We start from the raw sequence: 14701 nt of genomic DNA, 5'->3' as shown, positions 1-14701 counted from the left end.
ATAATGGTGGATCAGCATTGTCATATGACAGCAGCTACACTTGTAAATAGGGGCATCTTGTAATCTCAAAGCCAAACTAAAATTAGCTTTTCAAAAAACAGAAAAACCAAAAAACAATGATAACATGTTCTCAACATGTTGTAAACAATGGAAAAACTGTAGATGTGTTAAAATTCAGCTTGAGTCTATGTTTATCGCAGTGGCCTATTTGTCCCACTATTTAATTTCCTACCATTACCCTAAGGGGCAAATATCCATTATCTAAAATTCACCCTTAATGCATTCAAAAGGAAAAAAATACAAGAAATGTCACAAAATCCATTTTCAATATAGTTTAGCACATCTTGACATTTGTACAATGTTATACAATGCCAAACAAACTTCCTCTGTGTTTGCAACTGCTATTGCACATTAAACGTTAACTTTTATGTTAATAAAAACAAACAGGTTTCATAAATCAGTTCTGAACTAGGCACATGTTACAAGTGCATTTGTTCAATTTGGATTTGTGGATTTGTTTGGATCAACATAGATTTTTATCATCAGCAGAGACAAAGCTGAATTAAAATGTCATCATCAAATATCTCTTCATTGCAATGAGTACACAGAACCATGTAAAAACAAAGGTGTAAGCCTTCATAGAAGTGCACTACACAGATGTGTTTGGTTAGGCCGAAGCTGTAGACAAACCCCTTCCCACATTTAGGGCAGACATGGATCCTGCCATTGCGATGAACCCTGCCATGCCGTTTAAGGCCCTTGGAGTCTGGGAATCCCTTCCCACAGAGTTTGCATGCAAATGGCCGACGACCTGTATGGAGGCTGACATGGCTCTCCAAGGCAGCAGCGCTGCTAAGGACCCGACCACATGCCCCGCACTGGTTCCTAAGCAGGCGCCAACCAATGAATGATAAAGGCTGTAATGGTGATACAATAGGTGGTGCTCTAACAGGTATAGGGTGGAGAGAGACACTGGGGGGGTAAACACGTGGAGGAGAGGAGGAGGGAGACGTTTTAGACTTTAGAATTCGTTTGGTGAAGACAACTGACCATCTTTCAGGGACCTCTCCACTTTTGATGGTGAATTATTGGGTGGCATTCTTGGTGGGGTCCACACAGATTTGGCCTTATATATTCTTCCAGTATCGCAATTAGCATTGCTCTTCATTAAGTGACCTTTTTTGGCTCCATTCTGCAATTCTCTCAGTGTACTTAACTTCTTTGATTTTGCTGCTTTTGTCAGCTTTTCAGATTTCACCACTGATGGACTCTTTTTAGCAGTTGAGGTGGCTTTTATAGCACCAGTGGGTTTCCTTGTCATTTCAGGGCTGATGCCATCATTAGCAAATCTAGACCACTTAGCAATTGGGGGAGTGGATTCAAGTTTTATTTGTTTAGGTTTAGCATCACCTCTTCTTGAGCTATACGACCTCTTCAGCCTAGTACCACTTTTAGTTAAGCAAGCAAATGTTAAATCAAACTTTGTGGGACCACCAGTAGTGACATCTTTTCAGAACGGAATTTCTCCAGAAACCTGTGCTGAGGTGAGTGACATACTAACATTTACAACTAACAGAGTAAAGTCATACTTGAAGAGTTACTAAGTCAAATTAATGGAAATCTTACTTTTAAAAATAGGATATTGTGAATATTGTTTGTTTTGACATGTTTCAAACTGTGGAATCCTCCAAATTGCTTGGGAAAGTGAAGCACACAATCTTTCACAACACTGATGCAGGTGTTTACACAGGTTTGAAGCTGAAAAACGTGTGAAAACATTTGAAGCTGTCCCAACATGGCTGACTCTGATAAAACATGCAGCCTTTTGTCCACAACACAACGAGACAACCTAGTGTTGTATTGGATCAACCCCCTCTTCACACCTTGATGTGAAGATGTCAGAGAATGAAGCTGCCACGACATTGACCAAAAGGTTAAATCTTGGCTGTGAGGTCATTTGCAGCATAAAAGCCCAGCAGTTCCACCAAGAACCCCTTCCCCTTCCCCAGAAACTCTCTACTGAAACGGCTACTCTCCAGAAAGGCTCCCTGTACCAACTCAAGGGAGGAAGGAGACCTAAGAACTTGCCCGGATGCTCTAATCCAGTGAACCAAGAACCATCTTTTAATTTTCAAATTTTAATTGATAATTAAGATTTATGGTGAATCTTTAAGGTTTAGGTCAATTATATGCTATCTTGATTCCCTGTGCCAATAAACAGGGTGGTGCCCCGAGGACTTTAATTTATTAAAGTTATTATTATTATTATTATTTTTATAATCACCAACACTGAACTCTCTTTGAGTTCAGAGGGTTCAGGTCTGTTGCGGCACCACAGCAGATAAGAGCAAAAAAGAATTTGAGGGAATGGGGCATAAATACATAAACATATTACACCTCTGCAATGTTAAAAAAAATGTTAACAAAACAATACACAATCCAAAATAATAATGCTGAATTATTCCAACTGATGTGTACAGTAATAAGTAAAATGAGCGAGAGAGAGAGAGAGAGAGAGAGAGACAGAGAGAGAGAGAGAGAGAGAGAGAGAGAGAGAGTGTGCAGTGTTGGGGCAGCATGGGAATATTACATCTCCAACAATATTATACATATTATATATATTAAGTTGTGTAGTTCTGATGTGTTACTTCATTCTTCATTGATCACGTTTCAAGCTTTTGTTTAGCACTCACCCAGATGTTAGCTTCACATTCACAGAGGAGAGTGAAAGCAAAAATCCTGTCCTGTTCCGTCGCTCTCGCTGTCTTGCTGTCAACGACACTCATCCCTCCAGTTCTGTCACTTTCCACAACACTGCTGATTTGAATCAGTCCCTCCGCTCCTACACACACACACACATACACACCAACACACACACACACACACACACACGCACACACACACACACACACACACACACACACACACACACACACACACACACACACACACACACACACACACACACACACCTTTATTCAAATTAGGAAGACTAATGAATGAGCCAGTGTGTGAGTGTGGATGTAAATTTGGCTAGATTATCATATCAGACAAGAATGAGGAAACTGAGCAACATGAGTACAAGAAGAAAAATGGAAAGACAAAACAAACAGAATGAAACATGATATGCAAGACCACAGCCTGACTTTAGACTTCAGTGTCTGTCATACATACACTGTCATACAAGATTTGGAATGATGATGGTAACCATCATCATTCCAAATCTTGACTTGTGTGAACCAGTCCCCATACTGAAACACGGTGCATTGACAATATACAGTCTATACTCAAGTACATATATGTATACAAGTACACAAATCATACATCAAATTGAACTCTGTCTTATGTCAAAAATATAATACGGTACTTATTTGGTATAAATCTATCAAAACAATCTCAATGAAATGTTTGGAGAATTAAAAACCTTGTTTAAATGCGTCTGTCGCCATCTAGTGGTCAATTTGTTGCTCGACAGATGCCATCTATAGGCAACTGTTGTGCTTTAAAGTTTAAAGTTCACCGAACGTAAAAAGAAATACGTCAAAAACAAGTTAGGAAGCTGCTATCACTCTCCAGAATGTCATAATTGTCTTACACGATTCAACAAATTAACAACACAACAACAAAATCCAAGTTAACAATAAAGTTGTTAATGTTTTCTGATGCTGTCAAATGCCTCAAAGAACAGAAAACGTTTCGTAAGATTGATACTATTGATAGATTTGAGACATTAAAGTGTGTTTCCCAATTATGGCCTTTCTCTGACCATCCACTTATTGTTGCCCTCTGTTTTCTTTGGCCTATCTTTCCCTTCCTCAGCCAGCACTTTCAGCCATTTCTCCTGTATTTTTTCTTTCCAAAAGTAAACTCCATTCAACTTCCTGTTCCTTCTCTGCCAACACAAACTCCCTGCTCTCCTCCTCCCTCCATTTGAGCTCCATGTACCTCTGGATCTGAGAGGAGCAGGATACCTGATTCATATGGGTGGAAGTTTAAGAAGGTCACAGGGTTTGTCCAGGAACGTTGATTGGAGAGACTGGAAAGATTTACTCAAATGCTACAGGTTCTAAAAGGGACATTTGTTTGACTTGATACCAACTGAGAATATGGTCGTTATATTCCATGTAGGAATGCCAACACTTTAAGATGATAGACACAATAACGCAGACTATAGGTCATTACAGTAGTGTCTTCAATGGATACTGCTTGATACATGACTGAGGTTAGGTAGGAGTTGATGATCAAATACATCTAGTAGCAATAAACTAAGATGATGAGCGGCTATGGAGAATGAATGAATGAATATGGACATACAGTAGGGATTACGTACAAATGCAATCTGCATTGAACTTGTGTGCCTGTGTGAGGGCTCTGCACATCACAATGGTATGGAGGCATGATTAATGATGATTATTAGTCACACCTGTGGTTTTGCTGCTATGCCAACTAAACATGTTCAGCGATTTCACGTGTACAATGACTGTGAGAGCCTGTAGGTCAATACTGATTTATTACTTAATTGTTGCTATAACAGTGGTACTAGAAATCCAATTTCAGTTGATAACTGGCCTCAGTACCACTAATATCGATTGGCCCTCCTAATAAACGCACAACTTTTGTTTGCATTACAGGAACGGCTCTATTGCAAAAAGTGACGGACACATGTCGAGCCGTGGTTGAGGCTTCTGGTCACATATTTTAAGCTTACGGTATGTGGAAATAAATACATGTATGCACATAATACAATTGTTTCTCTATTTTTCATATACTGATTAAATATATTTATATATTTATATAAATATAAATAATTTCACTTTGGCACTTTCTGAAAGTCAAGAAAGATAAACAATATGGGTTTTCAGATAAACAAATATAAAGCTCTGACCTCTGAACACGTGATACAATATCCTTTCCCAGGTTAAAGTCAAACACTCTTGGTTGTTTATCCTCGATATGAGTCAGAATATCACAAATGATGATTTCATAAAACCATTTAACTTATCGATTAAAAACAAGCCCTTCTAAATAATCCTCCTCTAGATGATGATGAAATTTGATAACTGATTATTATTATTATTCTTTCTTCATTCTGCTGTGCCACACTTTCTCTTTAGTTGTTTGTTGACTGTGTCAAGGGTTGACCCAATTTTACCGTTAAAACCATTAAAATCACAAGACGAGGGTAGAAAGTCTGCGGGAGTGTCCAGTGCGAGCGATTGCACCCACTTTGTCGCTAAGATTATTATATACTGCTGTATAAAACTAATTAGCAAAGAAAGCTCTAATCTTAACTCGCCACCATCAATGGGATGAATTATTGAATGTTCATTTAGAAAGATATACAGAAACCTTATCAGAATGTACTGAGTGGGCTTTGAGTTCTTTGAGGTGTGACGTACTGTCAAAGACACACCCAAAGATTTCCAGTTTATTTGAGGGAAACCCTTGCAGTTAGTTCAGATAAGGCTGTGACTATATTTTTCATGACGTGGAAGTTATGCAGAAGAAGAGTTAGTCATTTGCCCACATGCGCACACACACACCCAGTGTCCAACCCCACCCTCCAATGTCTTCCAGCATTGTATATATTCAGAGACATGGAGCTGGGGGGGAAACACAGGAGGAGGATTTCCAAGCAGCTGAGTAACGTCAAGGTATGTAGGTTTTTCATTACACAGGTTTTTAAATTTCAGATTTGAGTCACATTTTTATTGCACAAAGTTTGGTATTGACAGCATTTTCATCTATTAATTATCATACATAGAAATTTCAATTATCAACCTGATAATTTCGGTCATGATTATGAAAATCTAATTTACATAATGATTGTAATATAATTGTAAAGTGAGTTACAGTATTCAGTATATATTGAATTTATCCATGTGTTTCTTACATATCCTGTTATATATAAAATGTAGAATTATATGGATTAAACACCACAATAGGATTTTACTGAGCTCTAGATAATAATTCATGATACAAAACCTTTAAAAATACTGTTCACTGATCGTCTGGTTGATCTTTACCTGATAAGAATACGGCTGTCCTGGGACTTTAATTGACTCATTCAGCAAGAAGTTAAAATCAGGACACAAATCAACCGAATAGCAATAATAATGAATCTTTCTGTCTTTAGTGTCATCATGGCTGCAGTGCTGGTCACCCTGCTGGTCTTGTGTCTATCAGGCCCATCTGAGGCCTTTGTCTCCGATGGAGGTGGGGCATCTACTCATGTCGGCATTACAAAAACGGCTCTATTGCAAAAAGTGACGGACACATGTCGAGCCAAGGTTGAGGCGTCTGGTCATGAATTTAAGCCTACGGTATGTGGAAATAAATAAATGTATGCACATAATACAATTGTAGCCACACGCAACACTAAAGCACAAGCTAAAAATACACATTCACATGTTTCACCCACGTTGCTTTATGGGCGACATTCCAGCCTGCATTTCCTGAAATGCATTGCCCATCCCTATTGCTTCTGTTAAGATATGTGTATCTGCTGTTCATATAATTGTGTACGCTCTACACACTCTTCTTTGCATGTTTCTGGAACTATACCTGTATCCTCTAACCATTGACCTCTGACCTCAGGGCCACTCTCCTGAAGAGCTGGTCAGGGCCTGTTTAGGCCCCACAGCAACTGGAGAAGTGTCGGGTGCCAAATTTCACTTGGCACTCCGAGAGATCTACGTGCAGAATGGACTGGAAGACCGGGACTTTGTCAACAGGTGAGTGGAGATAAGCAAAGAAAATAAAACAAAACAATTGGAGTCAATGTGCTGTTGTCAAATGGATGAAGCAACATGTGAAAAATTGTTCCCAGCGCTCCACACCACTTCAACTCGGAGAGATTCATGGAGGGGCACAGTCTCATTATGGAGGGCATGGCCAGCATCAAGGCAAACGTTCGCAAGGAGAACTTTAAGGCTGCCAGAGAAACACTGGGCAGAGTCCTTCATACATTGCAGGTGAGAGTGAAAGAGTGAGACAGCAAGACAATTCAATTCAATTGTCCCATAAGAGAAATCTGTACTGTAATACATTCACTTTACTATTTATATATGTGCTGAATATGAAATCATCTACCCTCTTCCTGTTTCTCTCTCTCTCTCTCTCTGTATACATTCAGGATTTCTACAGTCACAGTAACTGGGTGGAGCTCGGAAACAGAGAACCATACATCAATCTCATACGCCCTGACCTTCCTCTGGAAAACCTGGCAGGTGTGTTCCGTAGTAAAATTGTAATAATCTATTCCTTTATATCATGTGCATGTGTGTGTGTGTGTGTATGCGTGTGTGTGTGTGATACTGCTGTCATAAAAGTGAAGCTATGTTACATGATGGGTAAGGCAAAATACACAAGAACATAATGTACACAATACATAATGTCCACATCATTATAGGTGGGGTAAAATTCCATGAATCATGCATATCTATGGATCAAAGAGCAGAATGTATTATTTTGTCAATGGAGGGTGCGGAGTGTGGAGTGTGGGAATTATTTTCAGATAAACATAAGGCTTTAACAAGACAAGTGGAGATAAAGGAAAGTTTTCAGAAAATAGATCAGGGAAATGTTCTTCCAATGCCCTGGGGTAGACTGGCGACCTACCCAGGGGCTGCTGGGAAAGGCTCCAGCACCCCTGTGACCCTGAGAGGATAAGTGGCTTTAGAGAATGGATGGATGGATGGATGAGGGGAGGAGGTGGGATAGACGACCTCTATTATCCCTACTATACACAACAGTTCTCAGTCTTGATGCCTTGTGACCTTATGACATGAAGTAATGCCTATTTGTTAATCTGGTATGTTCTATGTTCTATGCCGAATGTCTCATTCTTGTTTACATTTTGCTTGTGCAGATGTTGACACTGCCACCTGCAGTGACTGTTCCATTGGGACATGTCCCAACACGATCCTTCCTAACATCATCAAAGAGAAGAAACTGACATCAGGCTACATGGGAATCTCATCTAATGCCAAGCCAAAAGGTATGACAACTCAACCCATCCATACATCCTACACCCTTATTCTTACACAATGTTAATGAACAAAGGTTGTGTTTGACCCAATTCCATTAATTAGTCATTACAATCTTGAAGAATGTATTATGGATTTAGGCATCAATGGCTTTTTTGTTGTTACATAGAACGGTCAAATAAAACTCTTCACAACTATCACCATCATTTCCAGTATACAACAAAAAAAGTAGAAAAGGAGCCACTTCCTGTCTCTTTTACCTATTTTTGTGCTGTGCCAGGTAAATGTAGCCATGGAGGTGCAGCTGATCTGACGACCTCTACAATCCCTCGTGGTGGCATCAACAAAGATGAGCGTCGGTCAGACAACATAGCTCTGCATACAGCTGCTGTAAACACATCCACAGCTGCCAGCCTCCAGCTGCTGGAGGACATCCGATTGGCTGCTGGTGACAAAGATTTCCTGAGGTAGAATGGTTCAAATTCTATGCATACTATTTATACCGACTAAAGAACTGTAAGGCACATTTCTGAGGTACTGGTATTTTACTGGACTACTTCCATTTTGTGTTACCTGTTACTATGGAAATGTTAATTCCCAAGTAACAAGTAATCACTTTTTTTTTTTTTATATTTTAGTGCTACAAGTCAATGAAACGGTTCAATAGTTTCAACCTGATCATCAAATCTCCCATTTTTCCTCTTGCAGAATGATGGGGATTGCCCGCTCATCCGTTTTATGTTTTGTGATTGACACCACTGGCAGCATGAAAGATGACATTGATGAAGCCAAAGCAGTTGTGTATGAAATCATTGACGGCAAAAAAGGAACCCAGGATGAGCCCTCCGAGTATATTCTAGTTCCCTTCAATGATCCTGGTATGTGCCCCCAAAGAAATCATGTATACGACAGCAATTAGAGTTGGTACAGTTTACAAATACACAACATTTCAGCGCAATACATGTCTCAAGTAATCATTTGAAAAGCCTTTGTGAACTTTCTGTGTGCTTTGTAGAATTTGGACCTATGGTCAAGACAACTGACCCTGATATAATGAAAAGCGAAATTTCTAAGCTCAGAGCAAAAGGAGGTGGTGATCACCCAGAGAAGTGCCTATCAGGACTTAAGGTATTAACACTGTCACAGTGGTAGATTGATTGAGCATCTTTAATATTATTCCTCCTGTTACCATGTAAACTTTGACCCGATTGAAAGTAAACTTCTTCATTCATTGTCTGATTTCTTCTCTAGGTAGCTCTCACTGGTGCTCCTCCCTCTTCCCAAATCTATGTGTTCACTGATGCTACGGCCAAAGACATCGCACTCAAGGACACTATTGTTGCTCTCATCAGGAACACTAAATCAACAGTAATTAATACATTTTTCACTCGTTGCATCAAATTGAGTTTTACTTGACAGACTCTGCCAGACACTGCCAAGCATTTACTTCCTACCTTCTTTCAACACTCACTTCCTTCCCTGACCACATCCCCTCTTTCCACAGGTGTCATTTTTCATGACACAACCCGGTTCAAGGCGCCGCCGTTCCATTAGAGCTGCGTCTTTTAATGACTATAAAGATTTGGCTCTGGCTTCTGGTGGCCAAGCCATCCAGGTGGCCAAGAACCAGCTGCCTCAGGCTACAGAAGTCATCCTTGACACGACCACTTCAGCTCTGGTAAAATGGCAGTTTTTAGCATTGAGTAAAATCCATGATTCTCAAATTCTGAAGCATGTGTGAGCCAAGGCTGAAAAATATAAATAGAGATTGCCCTCTCCTCTTCCTCAGGTAACGGTTCTTCAGCGAGCAAGAAACCCTGGGAAGCAGGAGACCTTCCCCTTCATGTTGGATGAATCTCTGAAAAACATCACCATCTACATCACAGGAACATCCATTACTTTCACACTGACCAACCCTGCAGGTAAAGCTCCAACACTGTTTTCATTTAACCACAGTTACACATTTATATGGCAAATTTAAATAGATTGTATTTAAATAAGATCATAAAAGACCTAAAACATGGCTCTAATGAGCAGTGTAAACACAGTTTATCATCATCAGTACAAAACACTCTTATTTAAATTTGGCTGCTCAGCCAGATGCTCCACTGTAGTTGTGCTTTGGAATGAATGCATTGTTGGGGGGGCTGAAATGTGACAATACACTGAAAGTATTATTAGCATTATTACTACAAGTTAACTAACTGGAGAAATTGACCCAATAAGCACAACATAAAGTCAAAATAATAAAGAGGAGTTCCATGGTGATACTTTAGTGCCTATGCCTTAATTTTCAGGTGCTACTTTTCATATAGAATTACTGAATACTATTTAACATATAACATTTCTTTATTTTAGCTCCTCCTCCAACAAATATAATACACATGAAATGGGTGATTTACTTCTCTGTGCTGTTTGCCTAGTTAACTGACAGAATGTTTAGCTCCCTACATGACTCAATCTATGTGTCTGATTGACTGATGATGCATGCTTACTACTTCCAGGTGTGAGTCAGAGCCACAGTGAAGCTAGTGGAAATCTGGGGACCATTCAGACTGTGGGCAACCTGAGGAGAATTCGCCTTAACGCCGACATGCAGACAGGAACCTGGCAGATCAACATCAACTCCAACCAGCCGTACACACTCAAAGTCACAGGTGTTACATCCTTCTGTCTGCAATTTCTTTCACTGACATAATGGTTTACAGACTGGGATCATTTAGAGGTTCTGTAACTTTGTGCATTTCTTTCCAGGCCAAAGCATTATAACCTTTATCTACGACTTCGTGGAGGCTTTTGGTGGACCACACCCGGGTTACGCAGTAATCAGTGGGCGTCCACAAGCAGGTACAAGCAATAAAGCAATGAGTGTTCATCTCTTTCATTCTTTGCATTGACATGCTTATCAGTTCACAGAAGTCTTACACATTTTACTGCACTATATAAAAATCCCAAGTAATCACGTGTAATCATTATGACATTATGATAGAGAAATAAGCTGAGGAAGATAAGATTCCTTGAAGTTGTTTTTCCTTACCATGCTTCTTCTCTCTTCTGGACATTCAGGCCAGCCAGTTAATCTGCTGCTCTCAGTAATAGCTAGAAAAGGTCCGTCCTCCATGACTGTTGGTGAAGTTGGTTTGGTAACAGTGTCTGGTCCTGAGTCTGTTAGCAATGGCAAAACAACTGACATGGGCAACGGAGACATCCTATTGACTATCGATAAAGTCCCTGAGGGGGAGTTTGTGGTCATGCTTAAAGGAACTGACAAAGAGTCAAACAGTCTGTTTCAGAGGCAGTCCACCACCTCAATGTCTGTCTCCAAGGTCAACATCCAGGTCAGTGAAAACACTGAAGAATACATTTTTTAAATTATGGGAGCAATTTTCAAAATGGTAGTTCTACAACAACCATTACCCAGGACAGTGGCTATATGCCCAAACACAGTTAAAATGGTTCCGTCTTCTTCCACTTTCCCTTCCAGGTTATTGTAGACAGCAGCGTGGAACCCGGAGAAACCCTCTCACTGCCCTTCAGTGTCATAACTCAGGGGTCTGGTGGTGCATATCAGGTCAATGCCACAAATGATAAAAACCTTAACATGACCTATCCACCAAGGTGAGATTGTCAAGTGTCAACGGCTGCCTGCTTCTTGCTTCTACCTGCTGCATTACTTTCTATATCATGTGCAGAGAAATCAAACACCAATGTGTACACAATACATGTAATCATCATGTCTACTTTCCTCTTACTTACAGCCTCTTGTTGAAAACTGGGCAATATAGTAATGCTACCTTGACCATGAAGCCACCTGCCGACACACTGTCAGGAACTGATATCACACTGACAATTGAAGTCAAGTCCTCCAGCGGTGCCGACTCCAACTATGCTGTCCTGAGAATCTCTGTTGTTCAGAAGGTAACCTGACACACAAATGATTCAAGACACAATAAATATGAAGGTTGTACACTCTGTGTATTCTGTCATTGCCTTTTGCTGCACTAAGCCGACAGAATTAAGTCTTTGTGATACTTAAACATTGTACATTTGTGAATTTCTCCCATGTACAGATTACAGATTTTACTCCGCCATTGTGCCAAATGGTGAGTGTCCTGGCTGATGACTGCCCTGCTGATGTGTCTCAGTGTTCACCTTTCCAATGGGAGCTCTCAGCCAACATCACTGATGGTAATGGCACCGGCATAGTGAAAATTCTCAAGCGGCAGGGTGATGGATCCCTCTCATACTCCTCGCTGAGTGCTCCCATTGTTCAGGCAAACTACAACTCCTCCTGCTGTTCACAGATTGTTGAGTTTGTTGCCGTAGATGAAGTAGGCAACGTGGGCAAGTGCTACCATTCTACTGTGCGTTCTGGTGTGACTATCGATAAAGTCCCTGAGGGGGAGTTTGTGGTCATGCTTAAAGGAACTGACAAAGAGTCAAACAGTCTGTTTCAGAGGCAGTCCACCACCTCAATGTCTGTCTCCAATGTCAACATCCAGGTCAGTGAAAACACTGAAGAATACATTTTTTAAATTATGGGAGCAATTTTCAAAATGGTAGTTCTACAACAACCATTACCAAGGACAGTGGCTATATGCCCAAACACAGTTAAAATGGTTCCGTCTTCTTCCACTTTCCCTTCCAGGTTATTGTAGACAGCAGCGTGGAACCTGGAGAAACCCTCTCACTGCCCTTCAGTGTCATAACTCAGGGGTCTGGTGGTGAATATCAGGTCAATGCCACAAATCATAAAAACCTTGCCATGACCTATCCACCAAGGTGAGATTGTCAAGTGTCAACGGCTGCCTGCTTCTTGCTTCTACCTGCTGCATTACTTTCTATATCATGTGCAGACGCTGAGTGCTCCCATTGTTCAGGCAAACTACAACGCCTCCTGCTGTTCACAGATTGTTGAGTTTGTTGCCTTAGATGAAGTAGGCAACGTGGGCAAGTGCTACCATTCTATTGTGCGTTCTGGTGTGACTATCGATAAAGACCCTGAGGGGGAGTTTGTGGTCATGCTTAAAGGAACTGACAAAGAGTCAAACAGTCTGTTTCAGATGCAGTCCACCACCTCAATGTCTGTCTCCAAGGTCAACATCCAGGTCAGTGAAAACACTGAAGAATACATTTTTTAAATTATGGGAGCTATTTTCAAAATGGTAGTTCTACAACAACCATTACCCAGGACAGTGGCTATATGCCCAAACACAGTTAAAATGGTTCCGTCTTCTTCCACTTTCCCTTCCAGGTTATTGTAGACAGCAGCGTGGAACCCGGAGAAACCCTCTCACTGCCCTTCAGTGTCATAACTCAGGGGTCTGGTGGTGCATATCAGGTCAATGCCACAAATGATAAAAACCTTGCCATGACCTATCCACCAAGGTGAGATTGTCAAGTGTCAACGGCTGCCTGCTTCTTGCTTCTACCTGCTGCATTACTTTCGATATCATGTGCAGAGAAATCAAACACCAATGTGTACACAATACATGTAATCATCATGTCTACTTTCCTCTTACTTAAAGCCTCTCGTTGAAAACTGGGCAATATAGTAATGCTACCTTGACCATGAAGCCACCTGCCAACACACTGTCAGGAACTGATATCACACTGACAATTGAAGTCAAGTCCTCCAGCGGTGCCGACTCCAACTATGCTGTCCTGAGAATCTCTGTTGTTCAGAAGGTAACCTGACACACAAATGATTCAAGACACAATAAATATGAAGGTTGTACACTCTGTGTATTCTGTCATTGCCTTTTGCTGCACTAAGCCGACAGAATTAAGTCTTTGTGATACTTAAACATTGTACATTTGTGAATTTCTCCCATGTACAGATTACAGATTTTACTCCGCCATTGTGCCAAATGGTGAGTGTCCTGGCTGATGACTGCCCTGCTGATGTGTCTCAGTGTTCACCTTTCCAATGGGAGCTCTCAGCCAACATCACTGATGGTAATGGCACCGGCATAGTGAAAATTCTCAAGCGGCAGGGTGATGGATCCCTCTCATACTCCTCGCTGAGTGCTCCCATTGTTCAGGCAAACTACAACGCCTCCTGCTGTTCACAGATTGTTGAGTTTGTTGCCGTAGATGAGGTAGGCAACGTGGGCAAGTGCTACCATTCTATTGTCCGTTCTGGTGGCCCTCCTGCTCTGACTGTGTCTATGTCACTGTGGTTGTGCCTTTTGATATCTGCCTTCATGTCAGCCTTACATTGATTAAAAATGTCAGTTGTTTCGGTTTGAATGTTTATTGTACACTGATGCGGTCAGATGTTTTCTATTTAGACATCATATTGTGAGGGAGTTGCTTAAATACGCTTAAATATGATTGATGAAGCAAATGGATGATGGACGTAAACTTTTCTACAGTTCTGACATATAATATTTGGAATATAATAAAGGAACCTTGTATGGCATTTTGAGTATTTATTCATGGAGAGTTTGCTACATTTTTCAGGTTAGCAAACTTTTTCTTCATCATTAGAGGCACCAGAAAACCTCTTTGACCCTTGAAAACATGCTATATTTGCTCCCCACTGCCTTGAGGAGAGGTGGAGCACACTTTCAGCAAAACACAAGCATTAACGGAGAAGAGCATGTCAATTCATATTAAAACACGACCAATAAAAGTGTATCTAATGTTTTCAGACTTTTTGTGAAAATGTATGTTATCCTTGCTTCTAAAAGGTAACATGATCTAATTTC

At 40.7% G+C, this 14701-nt stretch overlaps 1 protein-coding gene across 1 annotated transcript; it reads left to right on the top strand.

Annotated features, from left to right (window-relative positions):
* Positions 1-1450: 1450 nt before the first annotated feature.
* On the top strand, positions 1451-14406 carry LOC142997021 (uncharacterized). The gene is made up of 23 exons (XM_076148183.1): positions 1451-1544; positions 6137-6323; positions 6598-6734; positions 6830-6974; positions 7136-7229; positions 7871-7999; positions 8269-8455; positions 8697-8866; positions 9004-9116; positions 9240-9356; positions 9493-9666; positions 9778-9910; positions 10493-10645; positions 10743-10835; positions 11055-11326; positions 11473-11606; positions 11747-11906; positions 12059-12490; positions 12637-12770; positions 13042-13096; positions 13243-13376; positions 13517-13676; positions 13829-14406. The coding sequence occupies exons 2-23, from the start codon at positions 6144-6146 to the stop codon at positions 14210-14212; spliced, it is 3690 nt and encodes a 1229-aa protein (XP_076004298.1). The 5' UTR covers positions 1451-1544; positions 6137-6143; the 3' UTR covers positions 14213-14406.
* Positions 14407-14701: the final 295 nt, after the last annotated feature.

Source organism: Genypterus blacodes, unplaced genomic scaffold (genome assembly GCF_046128005.1).
Source record: "Genypterus blacodes isolate CSIRO-AG114 ecotype Tasmania unplaced genomic scaffold, CSIRO-AGI_Gbla_v1 ptg000039l_1, whole genome shotgun sequence".
In the NCBI taxonomy this organism is placed as follows: Eukaryota; Metazoa; Chordata; class Actinopteri; order Ophidiiformes; family Ophidiidae; genus Genypterus; species Genypterus blacodes.
Note: the sequence above shows the minus strand (reverse complement) of the source record. Positions and strands in the feature narration are given on the sequence as shown.